The sequence below is a fragment of the Erythrolamprus reginae genome, chromosome 12, assembly GCF_031021105.1.
Source record: "Erythrolamprus reginae isolate rEryReg1 chromosome 12, rEryReg1.hap1, whole genome shotgun sequence".
Classification (NCBI taxonomy): Eukaryota; Metazoa; Chordata; class Lepidosauria; order Squamata; family Dipsadidae; genus Erythrolamprus; species Erythrolamprus reginae.
This window is the reverse complement of record NC_091961.1, coordinates 8445319-8466143: the sequence shown is the minus strand read 5'-3', so window position 1 is coordinate 8466143 and position 20825 is coordinate 8445319. Positions and strand designations below refer to the sequence as shown.

Sequence of the window (20825 nt, the reverse complement as noted above, 5' to 3'; positions counted from 1 at the left end):
AGAAAAAAGAGAGGAAGGAAAAGAGAAAGAAAAAGAATGGGAGTAAGGAAGAGAGAAAGAAAATCAAAATCTAGTTTGAAACTAGCTCAACTATTTAAGTGGCATTTTGATATTGATAGAGTTGCCCTATTATGAGCTCACTGTTATAGACACACAGTACAGTATTTTATTTTGAAATTCTCTGAGGCAAAACAGGGTGGGTTTTTTGTTTGTTTGTTTGTTTGTTTGTTTGTTTATTATTTCTGTGCCGCCCAGTCCCGAAGGGACTGCCGCTCAGACACTATACTTTTCCGCCCCCCCCCCAAAAAAAAAATAGGGGGAACACTGCTTGAAGTTCCAGCATTTTTCCTGTTTGTAAGGACATTTTCTGTGACCTGTGTTTTCCTTGAATTCTATAAACTGCCTTTGCCTTTTACCAGTGTGTCTGGATTCTCTTTTTGGGTTGGTCTTGGCTTCTGGAGTGACCCAGACAGAACACCTTCAATATAAATAAAGAACATCAGAAATCTGCAAGCGTTTGTCTATGAATTTGGAAAATAACACTATTTAGGCTGAGTTTGGGAAGTTTAATCAATTAATCCTTAGATATAAAAGTAATTTGATATTTTGCAGCTAAGTGCGTTGAGGGGGTTCCTGGAATTGTAAAACGTGGCAAGAGTTTCCTCTGATTTTGCAAATAAGTGCCATCTTCCACTATAAAAATTCAAAATTTATTCTTTTTACTCAGAAAACATTTCCGGGGTCTTTCAAATTATAGTTATTTTTAAATGTACTTTGTTCAGGTTTATCCAGGTGTGTTGGATGTGTTCACCACCTTGTGTTGTTTGTTAAAAAAAATGAAGGCAGGATATAATTTAGCATAATGTATCCTTCTGTTTCTTTTATATGCTGTTATCCACCCCAAGTCCTCGGAGGGTGTTCTGTCTGGGTTCCCCCAGACCTCAACACCAACTGGAAAAAACAGCCAGACACTCTGGTAAAAGCAAAAGTACTTTATAGCTGGAAAAAATAAACACAGAGGAAAACCTGTTCTTCCCAACAGACAGGCTATAATACTTTACAGCAGAGTCCTGATGTCCAGACAATACAGCAAGCTTCTTGCTGGCACACCCACCCCAAGGTTTCAGTAGTCAAAGGCACAAACCAGGATTCCAAGACGCCAAAGTTCACAGCCAGGTCCCAAGACTCTCAAAGATAAAACTCCACAAGCCAGGAAGGGTGGGTCTGCCTTTTAGCCTTTCCAAAGAGCACCACACCCAAACCCAGCTGTTGCCTCTTTAATGCTGAAAGTACCTAGCCAATTGGTCCCTTCGCTGTGTAGCTCTTCTCTGTCGCAGATCAATTATGGCTTGTGCATTTTCCTCTAAGGAATCCAGGCTGCTTGCTGGGGAGAGCTCCCTCTGGGGGGACTCTGGCTGTCCTCCCTCTTCTTCAGCCTGGGATTCCTCATCCTCATCTGCCTGAACCTCCTGTTCCTCATCCTCTCCCTCTGAGCTGGAAACTGACAGAAGATCAGCCATTCCCTGAGGGGCCTCAGACGGAACCACAACAGAGGGGAGGGCATATAAATCTGGTGAATGAATGAATGAATGAATGAATGAATGAATGAATGAATAAAAGCAAACAAGTTATAAATCTGTATGATTGAGATTTCTCAAGGATTCATTCAGCAGTGAAGGGAATTAAACGAACAAATAATAATAATAATTTATTGCATTTGTATGCCACCCCTCTCCCAAAACTCGGGGCGGCTCACAACAATAATAAAACTGACAATGTAAACAAATCTAATATTAAAAAAGCTTCTAAAAACCCACCATTTAAAAACCACAAGAACAAGGGGACACAATCTGAAGTTAGTTGGGGGAAAGATCAAAAGCAACGTGAGAAAATATTATTTCACTGAAAGAGTAGTAGATCCTTGGAACAAACTTCCAGCAGATGTGGTTGGTAAATCCACAGTAACTGAATTTAAACATGCCTAGGATAAACATAGGTCCATTGTAAGATAAAATACAGGGAATAGCATAAGGGCAGACTAGATGGACCATGAGGTCTTTTTCTGCCATCAGTCTTCTATGTTTCTATGCGACAAATGTAACCAGAGTCACCATGTTCCCCTGAAAATAAGACTTCTCCCCAAGTGGGTTTTTTTTTAATAAAATAAGACCGGGTCTTATTTTCGGGAAAACACGGTATCATTGGATACTTCACCTGGCCATCGAACCCATTCAGCCAAAATGCATATGGAGCATTATGCCACAAATATCCCACTTGCTTACGGCAGCCCCGTTTTTCTTTTAATTGCAAATAAACAGCTTTCACAGCTTGAATGTTCGCTGTCCTACAGGAGTCCTTGCCAACGCGCTGAGATTGAAGGAAAAAATACATTAACCTTTAACAAATCCTCATGAAATATTTTCTGCAAATTACCCTTATCCATTAACACCCCGTGGAAACAGGAGGGAAACGCTGAAAGAAATTACAGTGTAAAGCCTTATAAAATCTGAGAGGCGTGGAGTGTAATAATAGTCTTGTTCACATCTAAAACGCAGTTGACAATATTTTAGAAGTTAATTCTCTTGAATGCTCTAGGGCAGTTGATTATACCTCCGTTATTTTTCATTTATTTGTTATTTCAGGCGATGATGGACCAAACACCTTCTGCAAGACTGAAATATTAAGCTGCTTCTAGGTGGTGGTCAGGGTTAAGATTGTCCTGACTTATCTATCTATCTATCTATCTATCTATCTATCTATCTATCTATCTATCTATCTATCTATCTATCTATCTATCTATCTATTTAGTCCAATACACAATACACATTGAAGAGAATAGACATGTAGTAATATATATAAAGAAAAGGATAGAAGAGAAGATATAAAAATAGAGGAGAAGATATATGAAAGGAAGAAAAGATAAATGAGATAAGGAGAGACAATTGGACAGGGGACGGAAGGCACACTGGTGCACTTATGCACGCCCCTTACTGACCTCTTAGGAACCTGGAAAGGTCAATCGTGGATAATCTAAGGGAAAAATATTGGGGGCTAGGGGTTGTTACTACTGAGCCAGGCAATGAGTTCCACGCTTTGACAACTCGATTGCTGAAGTCATATTTTTTACGGTCAAGTTTGGAGCGGTTAATATTAAGTTTGAATCTGTTGTGTGCTCTTGTGTTGTCATTGACAGGTAGAACATTGCAGCATATGATCTTATGGGCAATACTTAGATCGTGTTTTAGGCGTTGTAGTTCTAAGCTTTCTAGACCTAGGATTGATAGTCTGCTTTCGTAGGGTATTCTGTTTCGAGTGAAGGGCTCTTCTGGTGAAGTATCTTTGGACATTTTTGAGGGTGTTGATGTCCGAGATGTGGTATGGGTTCCAGACAGATGAACTGTATTCAAGGATGGGTCTGGCAAAAGTTTTGTAGGCTCTAGTGAGTAGTGTGACATTGCCGGAGCAGAAGCTGCATAGGATCAAGTTAACAACTCTAGAAGCCTTCTTGGCGATATTGTTGCAGTTGGCTTTGGCACTTAGATCATTTGATATTAGTATACTTCAAGCAGTTCCACCTCAATGTTGCACTTTGCTCTTTTGATAGTAGACACATTTATTGTTGTAAGCTGCCCTGAGTCTCCGGAGAAAGGTGGCATAGAAATCCAACCCAATCAATCAATCAATTCTTATTTGCATTATGGTTTGCCTATCAGAGTGATTCTCAAAGCAAGGTCTGGGGAAGTCTTATAAATAAATATTTTAACATTGCTCACTTTTAATTTCTAATACTGCACATATCAATAAATGGAAACAAATGAAATCCAACCAAAGCTCACTGGAGTCCTCAATCACACTTTGGAATTATATTGTATGTACCTCATGTGTCTATTCTTGAAGAGCATCCAGAGACTTCTGCTGTTGCAAAAGGCAGTGGCTCATGCAATAATGGGCGTATCAAGATAAGCGTGCATCATTCCAACTTTACACGAGCTGCACTGGTTACCAGTCAGTCCCTGGATGCAATTTAAGGTGTTCCAATTCCTATTTTAAAAGTAAATATCATATTAAGGTACTACAGAAGGAGGGACAATAAAAAAACATATTAAGTATTCAATAAATAGTGCATAAACTTACTATCCCCCACTGCCCCCCAGCAGGCCATTAGTGGAGTTAATGCAGGGATGCAAAAAGGAATGAGAAAAGGCAGGTTATAAATCATGCAACAGATATAAAAATACAATACATTTGTAAGATAGGAACAGAAGATGATTCTCCCTCGCTAGATCCTGAACTCATAGCCCTATCCTGTGGCTGGCCTCCCACCTGTTCTACTACCTGTAACCCCGGGCCCCCCACTACTTCATAAACACTATCTGAATCCGAGTCCTCAATATTTTCATCATCCTCCAACTGATCAGGAGTATGTACAACAGTCATAGGAACACCTAGTGGGAAGATTTTCCTCCCTATTTTCCTCCACCAAAACTAAGGTGCAGCTTATATTCTGGTTCATCTTAATCACTAAAAACATGGCGCTTGGAGAAGCAACGAAATGCTTCAAACCAAAAGAGAAAAGAAGTCCAGTTGCTGTGACTCATTTTCCAGACTCAAGAAAAGTTGTTAGGCTTTTAAAGAGAAAAGATCAACTTTGTTTACCAGCTAGCCAGGAAGGACATCCAAATCCTTTCTTCTCATTATGACTTAAATAAGGCCACAATTATAGTCAGCATGGTGCTTCCTGGGGCAAATGCGTCAAGGATGGGGAAGCGGTATATTATATAAGGCAAGGATGCACATTATCCCACACCTAAGAAGGTCTATCTTTGACCATCAATCAGGTAACATATTTATTTATTTATTTATTTACTTACTTACTTACTTACTTACTTACTTACTTACTTACTTACTTACTTGTTTACTTACTTACTTACTTATTTACTTATTTATTTATTATTTAGATTTGTATGCCGCCCCTCTCCGAAGACTCGGGGCATAATGCACGTTGGCATCGTCAATAATAACTGTTCAGAGGAACCTGTTAAGATTTTTCTTTATTTCTTCTGCATTAGCAGAGCTCCTTCTTGGTCTCCAGATTGTGCCAAAATGCAGAAGATCAGCTTCTTCTTGTTGCTCATCTCTTTGTCGACCTGCTTTGCCCAACATTGGTCATATGGCTTCCAACCAGGTGGGAAGAGAAATGTGGAAAACCTAAGAGACTCCTTCCAAGAGGTAAGTTAGCTTTTGGTAATTTCAACCACATTATGATGCGGTTTTTTGCCATTTATGGTGGTCTTGTTTTTTTGTTTTTTTAATTAATATTTTTATTGATTTTTATAATATAAAAACACACACACAACATATAACATGTGCTCAGTGACTATGCCCACCACCAGACAATCAATCATACCCCACCACCAGTTGGGGGTATTTCTTGTATAAATCATTTAAACCAAAGAGTGAAATATTTCTTTATATATTATAGAGTGATTCCAACTTGTTTTTTATAGCTTGGTCTCGGATCCTACTCACCTTATATCGTCTTACCTTGCCCCATCGCCCCATCAGCTGTTGCAAATAAGTTTCATTAATCGAATTCATCCTTTTATCCATAATCTCGAATTGAATGTGGTCCACCATATGCCTATACCAATTTTGCATTGTCCATTTTGTCGCGTCTTTTCACCCCAAGACTATTACCGCCTGAGCGCTTTCTATCGCTGCTTGTTTTATTTCCCTGTATTCTCCCATCTCACTACTTTTTACTAATACTGCCACTTCCTTAGTAATCGTCCATCTTATATTTAATATCCTATTAATATCCTCTTGCACATTTAGTTCTGCACCACTGGGCATTCCCAGAGCATATGCATAAACACTGCTTTATCTTGGCACCCATGCCAACAGATACCTCGTTTTGCTGAAAGTGTGCAAGTTGAACGGGTGTGTAATACAACTTATGTAATATTTTCCTTCTCATTTCCCTAACTCTTGTATTCTTGATTTTCCTTATATTCTCTACTATATTTTCCATCTCTTGCACCTCTACTTGAATCTCATTTTGTCACCATTTAGTCAATCCTTGGATCACATCCCCATCTGACTTCACTAACATCTTATATATATTGCTTGCTTGCGCCTTTGTACCCTCAGTTTTTTCTCTTATTATTTTCTCTAGCTCTATCTCCTCCCTAAATAGTTTTGATTCCCACAATGGATGAATAGTTGTGAAAGTTGGTGGAGTTAGCAGAGATGGCTTAATTGATTGCTTTGATTGAAGAAAAGAATACAATTAATTTTGTTTCTAATTGGAAACCCCTTTTGGACTTTGTGCTTGAGGTGGAAAAAAATGAAACGTTGATTTTAGATTTTGCTGATTACATCGATTGGTTATTACAGAAATGACACTGCTCAAAAGAATAAAGGGAACACTTTAACAACACAATATCACTCTCAAGTAAATCAAACTTTTGTGAAATCAAACCATCCACTTAGGAAGCAACACTGATTGACAATCAATTTCACATGCTGTTGTGCACATTCAACTTTGTATAGAACAAAGCATTCAATGAGAATATTTCATTCATTCAGATCTAGGATGTGTTCTTTGAGTGTTCCCTTTATTTTTTTGAGCAGTATATTATTATGTAAAAGTAAAAAGTCACGGTTGTATGTTATTACCTCATTTGCACTCCGGGGCATCGGAGGGTGAAGTGGCCTTCCACAAAGTCAAAAATCTATTGGCTAGCACATTATTACTATTATTATTATTATTATTATTATTATTATTATTATTATTATTATTATTATTAATTAGATTTGTATGCATGCATGTGTACTGGAGCTAACATAGGGCAACGCCTTGCGTGCTTTCCAACATGGCTCCACACGCCCCCTATGGCATGCATGCCATAGGTTGGCCATCACTTCCTAGAATATTTCGTTCTTCTGTGAGATAGGTGGGTGTTAACATTCTACACAGGAAAGGAGATGTTGCTTACATTCTGTTGTTGGAAGATACTTGGAGCCAGTTATGGGCAGCCAAACTTTTTAATGTGGGTGTAGCTTATTTTATGGGTGTGGCTTAATGGTCATGTGACTGGGGAGTGGCTTACCAGCCATGTGATCAGGTGCGAGTGAATTGAACGATCATCATCATTCAAGTGAGCTGTTAAATCCTCGACTTACAACCTTACCAGTGTCGCTCACTGGGGTGGCAATTTGCTTTGTGTTTCCCGCACTCTCCTTCCTGGGTCATTCCCCCACCTCAGGCTGGGTAGCTAGGCAAACGGGTACTGCCAGAAGCATAAATGCTGCCAGCGCCGCTTCCACCCACGCCTTCTGCTTACACCTCAGGTGGGAGGTGGCCATGTGAGGCTGGAGGCAGGGGTGGGCTGCTGCCCGGATGCGGGGGAACACAGTGGGGTAGCAAAAATAAGAGCCGGGGTGGCGCAGCAGGTAGAGTGCTGTACTGCAGGCCACTGAAGCTGACTGTAGATCTGAAGGTCAGCGGTTCAAATCTCATCACCAGCTCAAGGTTGACTCAGCCTTCCATCCTTCCGAGGGGGGTCAAATTAGGACCCAGATTGTGGGGGCAATATGCTGGCTCTGTTAAAAAAGTGCTATTGCTAACATGTTGTAAGCCACCCTGAGTCTAAGGAGAAGGACGGCATAAAAATTGAATAAATAAAAAAAATAAAAATGGAGCTCCACCCCAGAGCATCCTCTTTGCACTGAAAGATGTTGAAAGAAAATGCAGGGCGTCCTGCATAAGCCACACCCACAGTGTGGTAGAAAAATTTTTGGGCAGGAGAGAGGGAAGCTCGTCCAAGGCCAGGAAGGAGGAAAGAGGAAAAAAGCAAGGAGCGCAGATGCAGCAGCAGCAGCAGCAGAGAAAAAAAAAAGGAGAGCCAGGCCGAGAGCAGTAATCCAGGAAATGACAGCTGCCAATCAGATGGAGCTGTGCATTTCCGTGGGTGGAACTCCATTCCACCCCATCCTGCCTGCTGCCCACCCCTGCTTGGAACACTAGAGTATGTTCCACTGATTATTCTCCAAACGTGGCAGAGACACTAAACAATTCCACTGCACAGACTTTGAGGTTTCCAACCCAAAATTACATAATTCCAGACCGTCACTTGTGAGTCCTTTTTCTCTAACGCAGGTTGAAAACGAGATGGACAAAGCTGGGGAACTGCAGCCCTTTGAATGCAGTGTGCCACACCAGCGTTTCACACTCAGAGGGCTAAAAGGTGTTCCTACAGGTGAGCTTTCTTTTAAACGTTATTTTCAACTTTGCCGTATTTTCTGTGAAGGTGATTTAGCAACAGGAGAATGTAATTGTCAGCCCCATCGGGCTGATGAGAGCAGAAAATCATCACCCCGTAAGATTAGATTAGATTAGATTTATTGGATTTATATGCCGCCCCTCTCCGAAAACTCAGGGCGGCTCACAACAAGATAAAAACAATACATAATAACAAATCCAATACCCACCAATCCAATTACAATTTTAAGCTAAAAATTTATAAAAACAACCCCAGAATATTAAAACACGCATACAATCAATCTAACACCAAAACAACATGGGAAAGGGGGAGATGTTTCAGTTCCCCCATGCCTGACGGCAGAGGTGGCTTTTAAGGAGTTTGCGAAAGGCAAGGAGGGTGGGGGCAATCCTAATCTCAGGGGGGAGCTGGTTCCAGAGGGTCGGAGCCACCACAGAGAAGGCTCTTCCCCTGGGTCCCGCCAGATGACATTGTTTAGTCGACGGGACCCGGAGAAGGCCAACTCTGTGGGACCGAACCGGTCGCTGGGATTCGTGCGGCTGGAGGCGGTCCCAGAGATATTCTGGTCCGGTGCCATGAAGGGCTTTATAGGTCATAACCAACACTTTGAATTGTGACCGGAAACTGATCGGCAACCAATGCAGACTGCGGAGTGTTGGTGTAATATGGGAATGCAGAGTGCAGCTGCATTCTGCACGATCTGAAGTTTCTGAACAGTTTTCAAAGGTAGCCCCATGTAGAGAGCGTTACAGTAGTTGAGCCTCGAGGTGATGAGGACATGAGTGACTGTGAGCAATGACTCCCGGTCCAAGTAAGTCTAAAAACTACCTTTATTGAGATGGACTGTAGAAACCGAATCTTACAAATCTGATTGTGTTGCATCACCTCTCTTTCTTATACGTTTGTGAAGTAGTGAGATGCATATCTGAATCCCTTCTGAATATTTTCTGGTTTTTTGAGGACCCAGCAGGTTTTCCCCTTTTGTTCTTTTGCCAATAGAACTAATCAGGAGTGGGTGCCACTTACCTTCGCCACCAGTTTGCACCGTGATGTTTCACATGTGCTTCCCCTCTTGCAATTTTATTTATCAGCCTTGAAGATAATTCAGACTCTTTGGCAATAAACAGACATTATTTTGACATCATTGCAACCCTCGGCCAATTTGCTAAGAAGGCAGTATATTTTGGTGTTTCGGAAACTCCAGTCTGTGTGTTTGATTTTGACTTTAATTATTGCTCATCTATCACGCCAGGCAGAACATAAACTCAGAGTCCCCAACTCCCATCCCACTACCGGGCCAGTGCCAGTTTGGAAGTGGGCCATGCAAGTGCAGCTTGACTTGTAGGAGTGGCAGGTTGGCACACATATGCATGCATGCACCAAATCCTGTTTGCATGAGCCAGTTCCCTCTCCTCTCCAGTAGACTGCTAAGCCATAATGGCTGGGGACCACTGGTCAAAACTATTTCTCTAGACTTGGAGAAGGAGAAACAAATAAAGCCAAGTATAAGTTCTAAGTTTCTTTCATTTCTTTTCTTTTCTTTTCTTTTCTTTACTTTACTTTACTTTACTTTACTTTACTTTACTTTACTTTACTTTACTTTACTTTACTTTACTTTACTTTACTTTACTTTACTTTACTTTACTTTACTTTACTTTACTTTACTTTACTTTACTTTACTTACTTACTTACTGTTATGCCAGACTTCACATTACGAGCCCCAATTAAGTCAGAAATGTAAATTCAAACACACACACTGTTACAAAGTAAACAGAAATGCAGTTTATCCAAAATAAAGCTGTGCACACGCACTTTAAACTGAGCAAATTAGCTCACACAGAGATAACAGTCTTTGAAAGCTGTGAGAGACAAAAACAAACAGAGCAGATAAGAGCAGCTATAAGCAGCCAAACCTCTTCGAGGGAGTCCACAAGATTTACTTAGCTATGAAATCCCCAAAAGTCCAGGAACAAAGCAAACATGATGTATCCTTCTCCAGATGGATAAACTCCCACATGCACTCTCTGCAATGCTGGTAATTTATCAGCAACCCATTAGCCTAATTGCCTCAGCCACAGGTGTTCTCCCTTATCTCCGATGATACTTGTGCAGTTGGTCCCTTCTAGCCATGAGCCTGCACATACTGGCATCTATCCACCGATCCTCCTCCTCTGAGTCCGATGTCCCACTAATGGGGTCACTAATTAATGGGCTGGCTGCATCCATCTCTCATTTCTTCTTCTTCCCCAGCATCTGACCTTGGCAAAGAATCCTCACTGTCAGAAGCTGATGGCAGTAAGACAAGTCTCTGGGAACCTGAGGACTCTCCTAAGCCAACATCCAAATTCCCAGTTGCAGGAGCTGGCCCAGAGCCAACCACAACACTTAGTTACTTAGTTACTTAGTTACTTAGTTATTTACTTACTTGCTTACTTACTTACTTACTTACTTACTTACTTACTTACTTACTTACTTACTTACTTACTTATTGGACTTATACGCGGCTCCTCTTCGAAGACTTGGAGTTAGTTAACTTTAGTTAATTAAATCAATTACGTTAGGGCACGGTGGCCTAGAAGTTGAAATGCTGGGCTTGTCGACCAGAAGTTCAGCAATTTGAGACCCAAGCACCACATAATGGGGTGAAGCCCTGTTGTTGCCCCAATTCCTGCTAACCTTCCAGTTCATAAGCATGCAAATGCAAATAGATAAATAAGTACAACCGGGGAAGGTAACAGAATTCTGTGCATCTTTGCCATATATGATTTTTTAAAGTTTAGATATTTTATATATTGTATTATTGTATTTATTTTTGTTCTGAGCTGCCCTGAGTCTGCGGAGAAGGGTGGCATAGTAAGTAAGTAAGTAAGTAAGTAAGTAAGTAAGTAAGTAAGTAAGTAAGTAAGTAAGTAAGTAAGTAAGTAAGTGTTGTGATTCAGCCTGAGGCTCCTCAGGGACCGGCTGGATCTCTGCCGGATCCATGCCCAGAGGAGGAGGACAGTGAACAGGAGGGGGAGGACCAGGCAGACGGGGGAGAGGAACGTCAAGAAGAGGAGGAGGGAGAGCAGCCTGAGACCCCCGAGGGGGGGGCTCTCCCCAGCTAGTAGCCTGGATTCATTGGATGAAGACGCACAGGCTATAATAGACATGAGGCAGCGACGAGCAGCTCAAAGACGGGGCCAATTAGAAAGGTATTTCCATCCCTGAATTGGCAACAGCTGGGTTTGGGTGTGGTTCTCCTCAGCAGGGTTGAAAAGGCAGGCACGCCCTTACAGTCTTGTGGAGAGTTATCAACTAGGAGTCCTGTGACCTTGCTTCGATTCTCGGCATCTCTGATCTTGGCTTGTGGCCTAGAAGGCTGGAAGACTTGGGGGAGGTGTGGGTTTTATTATCTCCAGCGTTGTTTTTGCCAGCAAGAATCCTGTTTTATTGCCTGGTCTTCGTGAAACCTCTGTGAAGCTTCATAGTGTTCCTGTCTGTAAGAACAGTTTTTGTTACCTGTGTTTGCTTTCCAGTATATAAACTGCCTTTGCTTTTTACCAGTGTGTCTAATACTCCTTTTGGTTGGTGTTGGCGTCTGGGGGGACCCAGACAGAACAGTAAGTAAGTAGATAAGTAAGTAAGTAAGTAAGTAAGTAAGTAAGTAAGTAAGTAAGTAAGTAAGTAAGTAAGTAAGTAAGTAAGTAAGTAAATAAATAATATAGTCACGCTGGTCACATGACCATGGAAGCATGATGTGCTGGCTCCCTTGGCTAGGAAAGAGAGGTGAGCACCACATCCTACAGTCGGACACAATTAGGCAGTGGAAACCTTTACCTATTTTTTTTTTTAAAGTTCTTCAAGGAAACCACTGAGCATGATGGGACAATTACAGACTAGTATGAAAAATGGTGATTCTTTCAAAGCTCAGAAAAAAAATCTTACTTTTTTTGACCCTGCCTCCTAAGGATTCTGATAAAACACAGACCGATCTGGACATTATGTTAGACAGAGACGGAAATTCTATTGCCTGATTTACTTTTTATTTCCCTCTTATTTTTCTCCTTCCGTTTTGCCTTGTTTCTGTTTTGAGTCTGTCAACACCGACCTGTAATAGCTTTACAATATTGAGAAAAGCGTTGGTACTTCAGAAAAAAAAGTATTAACAATTCCAAATGATGATTAAAATTATTTTGAAATGTTGAATGGTATTGGGAAAAAAGACTTTAAAAGTGATTTTTTTTAGAGATCTTTAAAACTGTCATCAATGTGTATTTTAGGCAAGCCTAATTGAAGACTTGAACAATGGGTGACTGTAACGCTCACTACATGGGGCTACCTTTGAAAAGTGTTCGGAAACTCCAGATCGTGCAGAATGCAGCTGCAAGAGCTATCATGGGCTTTCCTAAATATGCTCATATCACACCAACACTCCGCAGTCTGTATTGGTTGCCGATCGGTTTCCAGTCACAATTCAAAGTGTTGGTTATGACCTATAAAGCCCTTCATGGCATCGGACCAGAATACCTCCGGGACCGCCTTCTGCCGCACGAATCCCAGCGACCGGTTAGGTCCCACAGAGTTGGCCTTCTCCGGGTCCCGTTGACTAAACAATGCCCTTTGGTGAGACCGAGGCGAAGAGCCTTCTCTGTGGTGGCCCCAGCCCGCTGGAACCAACTCCCCCCAGATATCAGAGTTGCCCCCACCCTCTTTGCCTTTCGTAAGCTCCTTAAAACCCACCTCTGCCGTCATGCATGGGGGAATTGAAATATTCCCTTCCCCATGGCTTATAAAAAAAAATTATGCATGGTATGTCTGTATGTATGATTGGTTTTTCAATGTGTATTTTAGGCAAGTCTAATTGAAGGAACAAAGAGACGAAAGAAGATCCTAAGCAACGCAAACCCAGATGAAAAATAAAGCAGAATGGAACCTTTGCAAATCAGACATTTAACTGCACCATCTCACTTAAGTATGCAGTAAATGAAACCAAGAGGGGGAAAAAAATCCAGTTTGCCATTGTGTTATTGAGCTTCAAATAAAATACCCTTAAGCTACCTACCAACAGACTGCAATTCTCTTTTGGAAAATGTAAACACACCTATTCTGATTTGGTTGAGTCAAACATGCTTATGATCGCTTGCAGATCACTTCGCTTAGTTGACCTAGAATAGGGGTCTGCAAACTTGGCAACTTTACAACTTGTGGACTTCAACTCCCAGAATTCCTCAGCCAGCAGAGGAATTCTGGGAGTTGAAGTCCATAAGTCGTAAAGTAGCCAAGGTTACAGAGCCCTGTTCTAGAAGACAGGCTCAATATCCTAACAATGGGTGATTGTTCAAGAACAGTCCAAGAAAATTTGGGTTATTTACCCGTAGGCCAGTGGTTCCCAAACTTGGCAACTTTAAGACTTGTGGCCTTCAACTCCCAAAATTCTTCCGCCAGCTATGCTATGCTATGCTGGCTGGAGAATTCTGGGAGTTGAAGTCCACAAGTCTTAAAGTTGCCAAGTTTGGGAACCACTGCCGGCATGGGCTGTTCTCTCAAAGTTTGGCACACCAACGACATCACTGAACATGAATGCTGCCATGATTGGTCCTTGTCATCTCTGCTGATATAAATCACGCCACGAGAGAACATAAATTTTACTTGGTTGATTCCTATTCACTTTTCTGCTACCAAGTGTTCTGTCTGGGTTTTCCCAGACCTCCACACCCACTGAAAAAACAGCCAGACACTCTGGTAAAATCCAAAAGTATTTTATAGCAGGAAAAAATAAGCACAAAGGAAAACCTGTCTTCACAGCAGACAGGTTACAATACGTTACAACAGGGTCCTGATGTCCAGTCAATTTCACAAGCTTCTTGCTGGCACCCCCCCCCCCCCCCAAGGTTTCAATAGTCCAAGGCACAAACCAGGATTGTAGCCACCAAAGTTCACAGACAGGTCTCACGAATCTCCAAGATAAAACTCCACAAGCCAGGAAGGGTGGGGCCGCCTTTTATCCTTTCCCAAGCACCACACCCAAACCCAGCTGTGACCTCTAATGCTGGAAATACCTAGCCAATTGAGTTCGTCTCTGATTAGCTCTCCTGTGTCGCATATCTATGATGTCATGAGCATCTTCCCCCAGGGAATCCAGGCTGCTTGCTGGGGAGAGCTCCCCCTGGTGGAACTCTGGCTGTCCTTCTTCTTCAGCCTGGGATTCCGCTTCCTCGTCAGTCTGCACCTCCTGGTCCTCAGCCTCTCCCTCTGAGCTGGAAGCCGACAGCAAATCAGCCATTCCCGGAGGGGTCCCAGGCTGAACCACAACACCAAGGGACTTTTATAGTTTGATATAATATGGGAAAAAATATGGATTTGGGCTGCTACCTACACAATCAAAAGCTTTTAGCCACTGTCTTGCAACATCTTCGTAGTAAGTCAATCCTACATCAAAATAATAATAATAATAATAATAATAATAATCATCATCATCATCATCATCATCATAATTTATTAGATGTATATGCCGCCCCTCTCTGAGAACTCAGGGTGGGTCACAACAACATAAACAGTGTACAAATCCAAAGATGGGTGGGGACAGTCCTAATCTCTGGGGGGAGTTGGTTCCAGAGGGCTGGGGCCGCCACAGAGAAGGCTCTCCCCCTGGGTCCCGCCAGACGACATTGTTTAGTTGACAGGACCCGGAGAAGGCCAACTCTGTGGGACCTAATCGGCCGCTGGGACTTGTGCGGCAGAAGACGGTCCCGAAGGTATTCTGGTCCGATGCCATGTAGGGCTTTATAGGTCATTACCAACATTTTGTGACCGGAAACTGACCGGCAGCCAGTGCAGGCCGCGGAGTGTTGTTGAGACATGGGCATATCTGGGGAAGCCCACGATTGCTCTCGCGGCCGCATTCTGCATGATCTGATAGCAGCCCACACCAGTTAATATTCATTTTCATTCCTTAAGAATGCAACTCAGTGCTGGGTTCTGGATTCTCTGCTGCACGGGCTACTGGAGAACCACAACACACTCAGGGAAACACCAGGGACGCAATTTGCGCATGCACATGTGCAGCACTTAGAAAAAAGCTTCTGCGCATGAGCAGAAGTAAAAAACAAGATAGTGGCACTTACGGCATTGCCAAGAGAACCAAAGTTTGGCAGGCCTGGGTCGCTGCTGATTCTAGCAACCCAAGCCGCCAAGTTACTACCGGTTCTATGAGACCAGTCCGAACCGGGAAGAACCCACCACTGATGCAACTGAATGGCAGGTCCATTCAGCAACAATCCTCAATTCTTTTCTCACATTCTTAATTCATTCATTGATGAAGGATGTTCATCAATTAGTTAAGCAATGTTCTGTCAGGCTCTCTGGTAAACTCCTCCCAAAAATTCACAGGTGCAAATTTCAGAAACACACACGTTTGAAAATTCAAAACAATGTTCTTTATAATGAAAATTCACTTAAATTAAGCCCTCTTTTGGTATAGCAAAGAGCACTGGTCTCCAAACAAACTGGTAATTTGTACAAGTCCCTTATCAGTTCTGTGATACTTATCTTGCAGCTGTGAGGCAATTCACAGTCCTTCTTCTTTCACAAAGTGAAACACACTTTGCTCTGCTTTAGTTTCAAAGCGGGGGAAAATCAGTACACAAAGGTCGAAGTCAGCAAGGCAGGCACGAAACACAAGGATCAGATAATCCTCCACAATGGCCAAACCCACAGGCTGCTTTTTATAGCAACCTCACTAATTACCACAGCCCCACCCAACCACAGGTGGCCTCATTTTCTTTGATAATAATCTCTCAGTTGTTGTTGCCTATGCATGCGTGGCTGTATCATTAACTCTTGTTCCGAATCCAAGGAGGAGAGAGATAATTGATCTCCTTCTGAGCTGTCTGCCACACTCTCCTCCTCCCTGTCACTCATGTCTTCTTGGTCAGAGGAGCCTTCATCAGCAGATTCCACTGGGGGCAAAACAGGCCTGTAGCATGTGGATGTCTCCCCCACATCCACAGTCCTTGAGGCAGAGCTAACCACAACAATAAAGGATGTTGCCTATGTGGATTTCCCCCCACAGGATTGTTAACTTTGCACATTTAATTTATTTATTTAACTTCTCCCTTCAAGACCTCTTAACCCTATTTCCTAGAATCTCATGGTCATTCGGGCATGTAAGAATGACTGCTTAAACTCAAATTCTAGATAATAATAATTTTAAAAAATCACTCACCTTAATACTGGGTTTTCTTGAAATGTAAGAATAGCAATAGCACTTGGGCTTATGTACCGCTTTACAACCCTCTCTTAAGTGGTTTACAAAATCAGAATATTGCCCAGAACAATTTGGGTCCCAATTTTACCTACCTCGGAAGGGCGGAAGGCTGAGTCAACTTTGAGCCTGGTGGGATTCGAACTGGTGAACTACAGCCCGCCGGCGAGTCAGCACTGCGCTCTAACCATTGCACCACTGGGGCTCATAGACAAAATTTTGATGGAATCATACTATTTTAAAATTTTAACCTTCAGAATCATAGACTTTTGATTCATGCAACTGTTACATAAAAGCTATATCGTAACAGGAAACAGTAGTTTTTAAAAAAAATAAAAAAGCCAAAACCACGTCTGCTGGACGTTTGTTCCAAGAGTAGTAGATCCTTGGAACAAACTTCCAGCAGATGTGGTTGGTAAATCCACAGTAACTGAATTTAAACATGCCTGGGATAAACATATATCCATCCTAAGATAAAATACAGAAATACAGATCCTAATGAAAATAACAATTAGACGTATATGATAAGAACACCATGTCCTGTTTATACTGTTATGTATTGTTTTTTTTGGTGTACAGTTCTGTATTTATTCAATAAATATTATTTTTTTTAAAAAAATAAAAAAATAAAAATAAAAATAAAAACTACATTACTTGTAGTTTAAGAACACTACTAAATTAATCAATACATAAAAGTACATTTTATAATCTACCCGTCTCTAGTATTGTAATTTAATTTTAATAAATATTAATACTAGTGATTAATAAAATTTTAAATTATTTTTAAAATTCTATCACGGGTATGCAAAACCATAATTTTATCTAATTTTATCTAATATTTCTAACCAATTATATTTGAATTATCAATAATTATGACCCAAGAAGAATAAATTCTGTACTACTCCAAAAAAAATAAATAAAATAAAATACAGAAAATCGTGTAAGGGCAGACTAGATGGATCATGAGGTCTTTTTCTGCCATCAGTCTTCTACGTTTCTATGTAACTTGCATTTAAAAAAAAAAATTAAGTCCAAAACTGATAGATATGTCATTTGCTGCTTCCTGATTTGGCATGAAAAAAGCAAAAAAAAGATGTTCCACCTAAAACAATTACTATTTTCACCAATTGCTACTTTCTTATTAAAAGAAATATTGACACGTGCAATTCTACAATAAATCCTTTGGATACAAAGACAGGCGAATAAACATAGAATAATTTTTTTTAATAGTTTCATTTACAATTATAAAAATAAATAAGGCAAGTCTGCTGCAATAAATCCTGTACTGAAAATAACATTTTAATGTAGTGGTCAGTCAATAGGCACAACGTCATGGTGCTATAAAACCAGCCAGATGTAAGATCGCATGCTTCAAACATTACCAAATCTTTGGAGGCGCCCTGTGGATCACAGAAAAAAAAAACACCCTTTTCTCTAAGGAAGCTGTTACCTAACAACCATTAATCTTCCACACTAACTCTTGGGCATGGAATTATGGTCTATGTTGCCAAACGTAGACCATAAATAAAACAGTTCAGGAGGTAATATGTACCTACAGAATGCCAAGCTGGAGAAAGGCTTTAGTAATGTTCTCGGACTTGGGATAGAAAAGGAGTGTGGGTTTATAAATCATACAGTGCACAGATCAGCTGTTTGCAGAGATTATTTTCCTACATAGTTGTTAAAACTATCAACAGGATAAAACTGAGCACAGCTGGCATATAAAAATTTCAGATATTCCCTGGAGAATTATATTTAAAAACTTTATTCATGTGCCCCCAGACCTCTAGAAAGCTCAGGCATGAGATCCTAAGTGGTTATCTAACCCAGTGTTTCCCAACCTTGGCAGATATCTGGACTTCAACAACCTTGAAGATATCTGGACTTCAACTCCCAGAAGTCCCCAGCCAGCATTCGCTGGCTGGGGAATTCTGGGAGTTGAAGTCCAAATATCTTCAAGTTGCCAAGGTTGGGAAACACTGATCTAACCAGATCATAACCTGCTTAAAACCTCAGCAAGTCTGCTTCATCATTGGCTTGAGACCCTTTTGTGCCAGATTTTGACAGATCCTTTTGGTTAGTCTAGTCTAGTGCAGTGGTTCTCAATCTTTTCTTCACCATGGACCCCCTTTTGTGGCCATGGCCACAGATCCACAAGACTTAATGCAAGATTTAAATAATAACATTTCTTCTTTGTAATGATATCATGGCCCCTCAGAGGTTAAACCACAGGTTCACAACCACTGGTCTCCATCTAGCCTACCATGGTCTACAAGGCTTAACTCTAGATCTTAAGCTATACCACCAATCACTGGGTTCTTCAAAAGGGTGAGACCAAAGGTTGAACTTGGTAACTTGCAAATTTGCCACTAATCTTATGTCTAGGACCCTGGGAATTGTGTTTCCCCACTACTTTGCCATGGAGATTAGTCATTCATTCAGAATTATGTCAGGACAACAGTGTACCAGTAGATAAAAGTAAGAAATCAATGTGATGGATGTCAGGAGTACTTTTAACGTCATATCTAGAATTTTGCAAAATATTTCCCCCTCTCTCTTTTTGTCTGAACTCAACCCAAGCCCTTTATCTGACCATAGCCTTGATAGGGGCCTGTCTTTCTGTCTTTCAGGGACATTCCCTATTCTTCTAAAAAAACAACTGTGGACTGAATCTCTGACCATCTACAGGCAAAGTATGCGATTTTATCTCTGAAGGCGATTTTATCTCTGAAGGACAGCTGCTTTGTGAACAAGCTTCTAGTTTCTTTCAAATGCTGTATTGGCCAGTTAAACAGTTTGGATTCACACAATAAGGTTAATTTTTGGCATTCAGACTCAAACAGCAAACAAATTTCAACAGCTTTAATTCAACCACTTTGCCATGGGCTGCATTGTTGGGACGAAGCAGACAGAATCATCTAAGAACCTTGCTTTATACTATAAATAGGGTTTAGTTCTCACTCTTGACAGTTGCCCGAATAAGGGATTTCTTAGTTCTTGCTATAAACATCCTCACAAAGAACTGTATTCTTAAATCACTGCTTGTGAGGCTTCTATTTGGAACATTGGCCAAGAGAGGCTTAATAAAGTTTTGAGGGTTCCTAGTCATAACAATGAGGAAATACTTTAACTGCATAAACTAGAGTCTTTGTAGACCTGGAATGCTAAGAAATAGTAAAAAAAAAAATGATCAGAGAGCAATGACGGTCAAAATATAAGTAGAACTAACAAGATGAGACAGGTGGTTCTAAAGAAGAAAAGAACTATGTACAACATTAAAATGTGAACCTCTGCTTTCTGGCTAGCCCAGTGTTTCTCAGCCTTGGCAGTATGAAGATGTGTGGACTTTACTAGATAAATGGTCAAAGGAATGGAAACTGCAGTTTAATGTTTCCAAATGTAAAATAATGCACTTGGAGAAAAGGGATCCTCAATCTGAGTATTGCATTGGCAGTTCTGTGTTAGCAAAAACTTCAGAAGAGAAGGATTTAGGGGTAGTGATTTCTGACAGTCTCAAAATGGGTGAGCAGTGTGGTCGGGCAGTAGGAAAAGCAAGAAGGATGCTTGGCGTTGGTGAGACCACATTTGGAATACTGTGTTCAGTTCTGGAGACCTCATCTACAAAAAGATATTGACAAAATTGAACGGGTCCAAAGACGGGCTACAAGAATGGTGAAGGTCTTAAGCATAAAACGTATCAGGAAAGACTTCATGGACTCAATCTGTATAGTCTGGAGGACAGAAGGAAAAGGGGGGACATGATCGAAACATTTAAATATGTTAAAGGGTTAAATAAGGTTCAGGAGGGAAGTGTTTTTAATAGGAAAGTGAACAGAAGAACAAGGGGACACAATCTGAAGTTAGTTGGGGGAAACATCAAAAGCAACGTGAGAAAATATTATTTGACTGAAAGAGTGGTAGATGCTTGGAACAAACTTCCAGCAGACGTGGATGGTAAATCCACAGTAATTGAATTTAAACATGCCTGGGATAAACATATATCCATTGTAAGATAAAATACAGGAAATAGTATAAGGGCAGACTAGATGGACCATGAGGTCTTTTTCTGCCGTCAGTCTTCTATGTTTCTATGTTTCAACTCCCAGAATTCCCCAGCCAACGTTGCTGGCTGGGGAATTTTGGAAGTTGAAGTTCACACATCTTCAAACTGCCAAGGTTGAGAAACACTGGGCTAGACATATCGCCTGAAGCAAAAACCCCTGAATTACTTAGCTGCTGTTAAGATATATACAAAACGCTGGGTTCAGTAAACAAAGTTAGCTATACCACTGTGAGCA

At 41.1% G+C, this 20825-nt stretch overlaps 1 protein-coding gene across 1 annotated transcript; it reads left to right on the top strand.

Moving 5' to 3' along the window:
• The first annotated feature begins 5035 nt into the window (after positions 1 to 5035).
• Positions 5036 to 13325, top strand: GNRH1 (gonadotropin releasing hormone 1). Its single transcript, XM_070765706.1, has 3 exons — positions 5036 to 5229; positions 8162 to 8261; positions 13116 to 13325. The coding sequence occupies exons 1-3, from the start codon at positions 5104 to 5106 to the stop codon at positions 13127 to 13129; spliced, it is 240 nt and encodes a 79-aa protein (XP_070621807.1). The 5' UTR covers positions 5036 to 5103; the 3' UTR covers positions 13130 to 13325.
• Positions 13326 to 20825: the final 7500 nt, after the last annotated feature.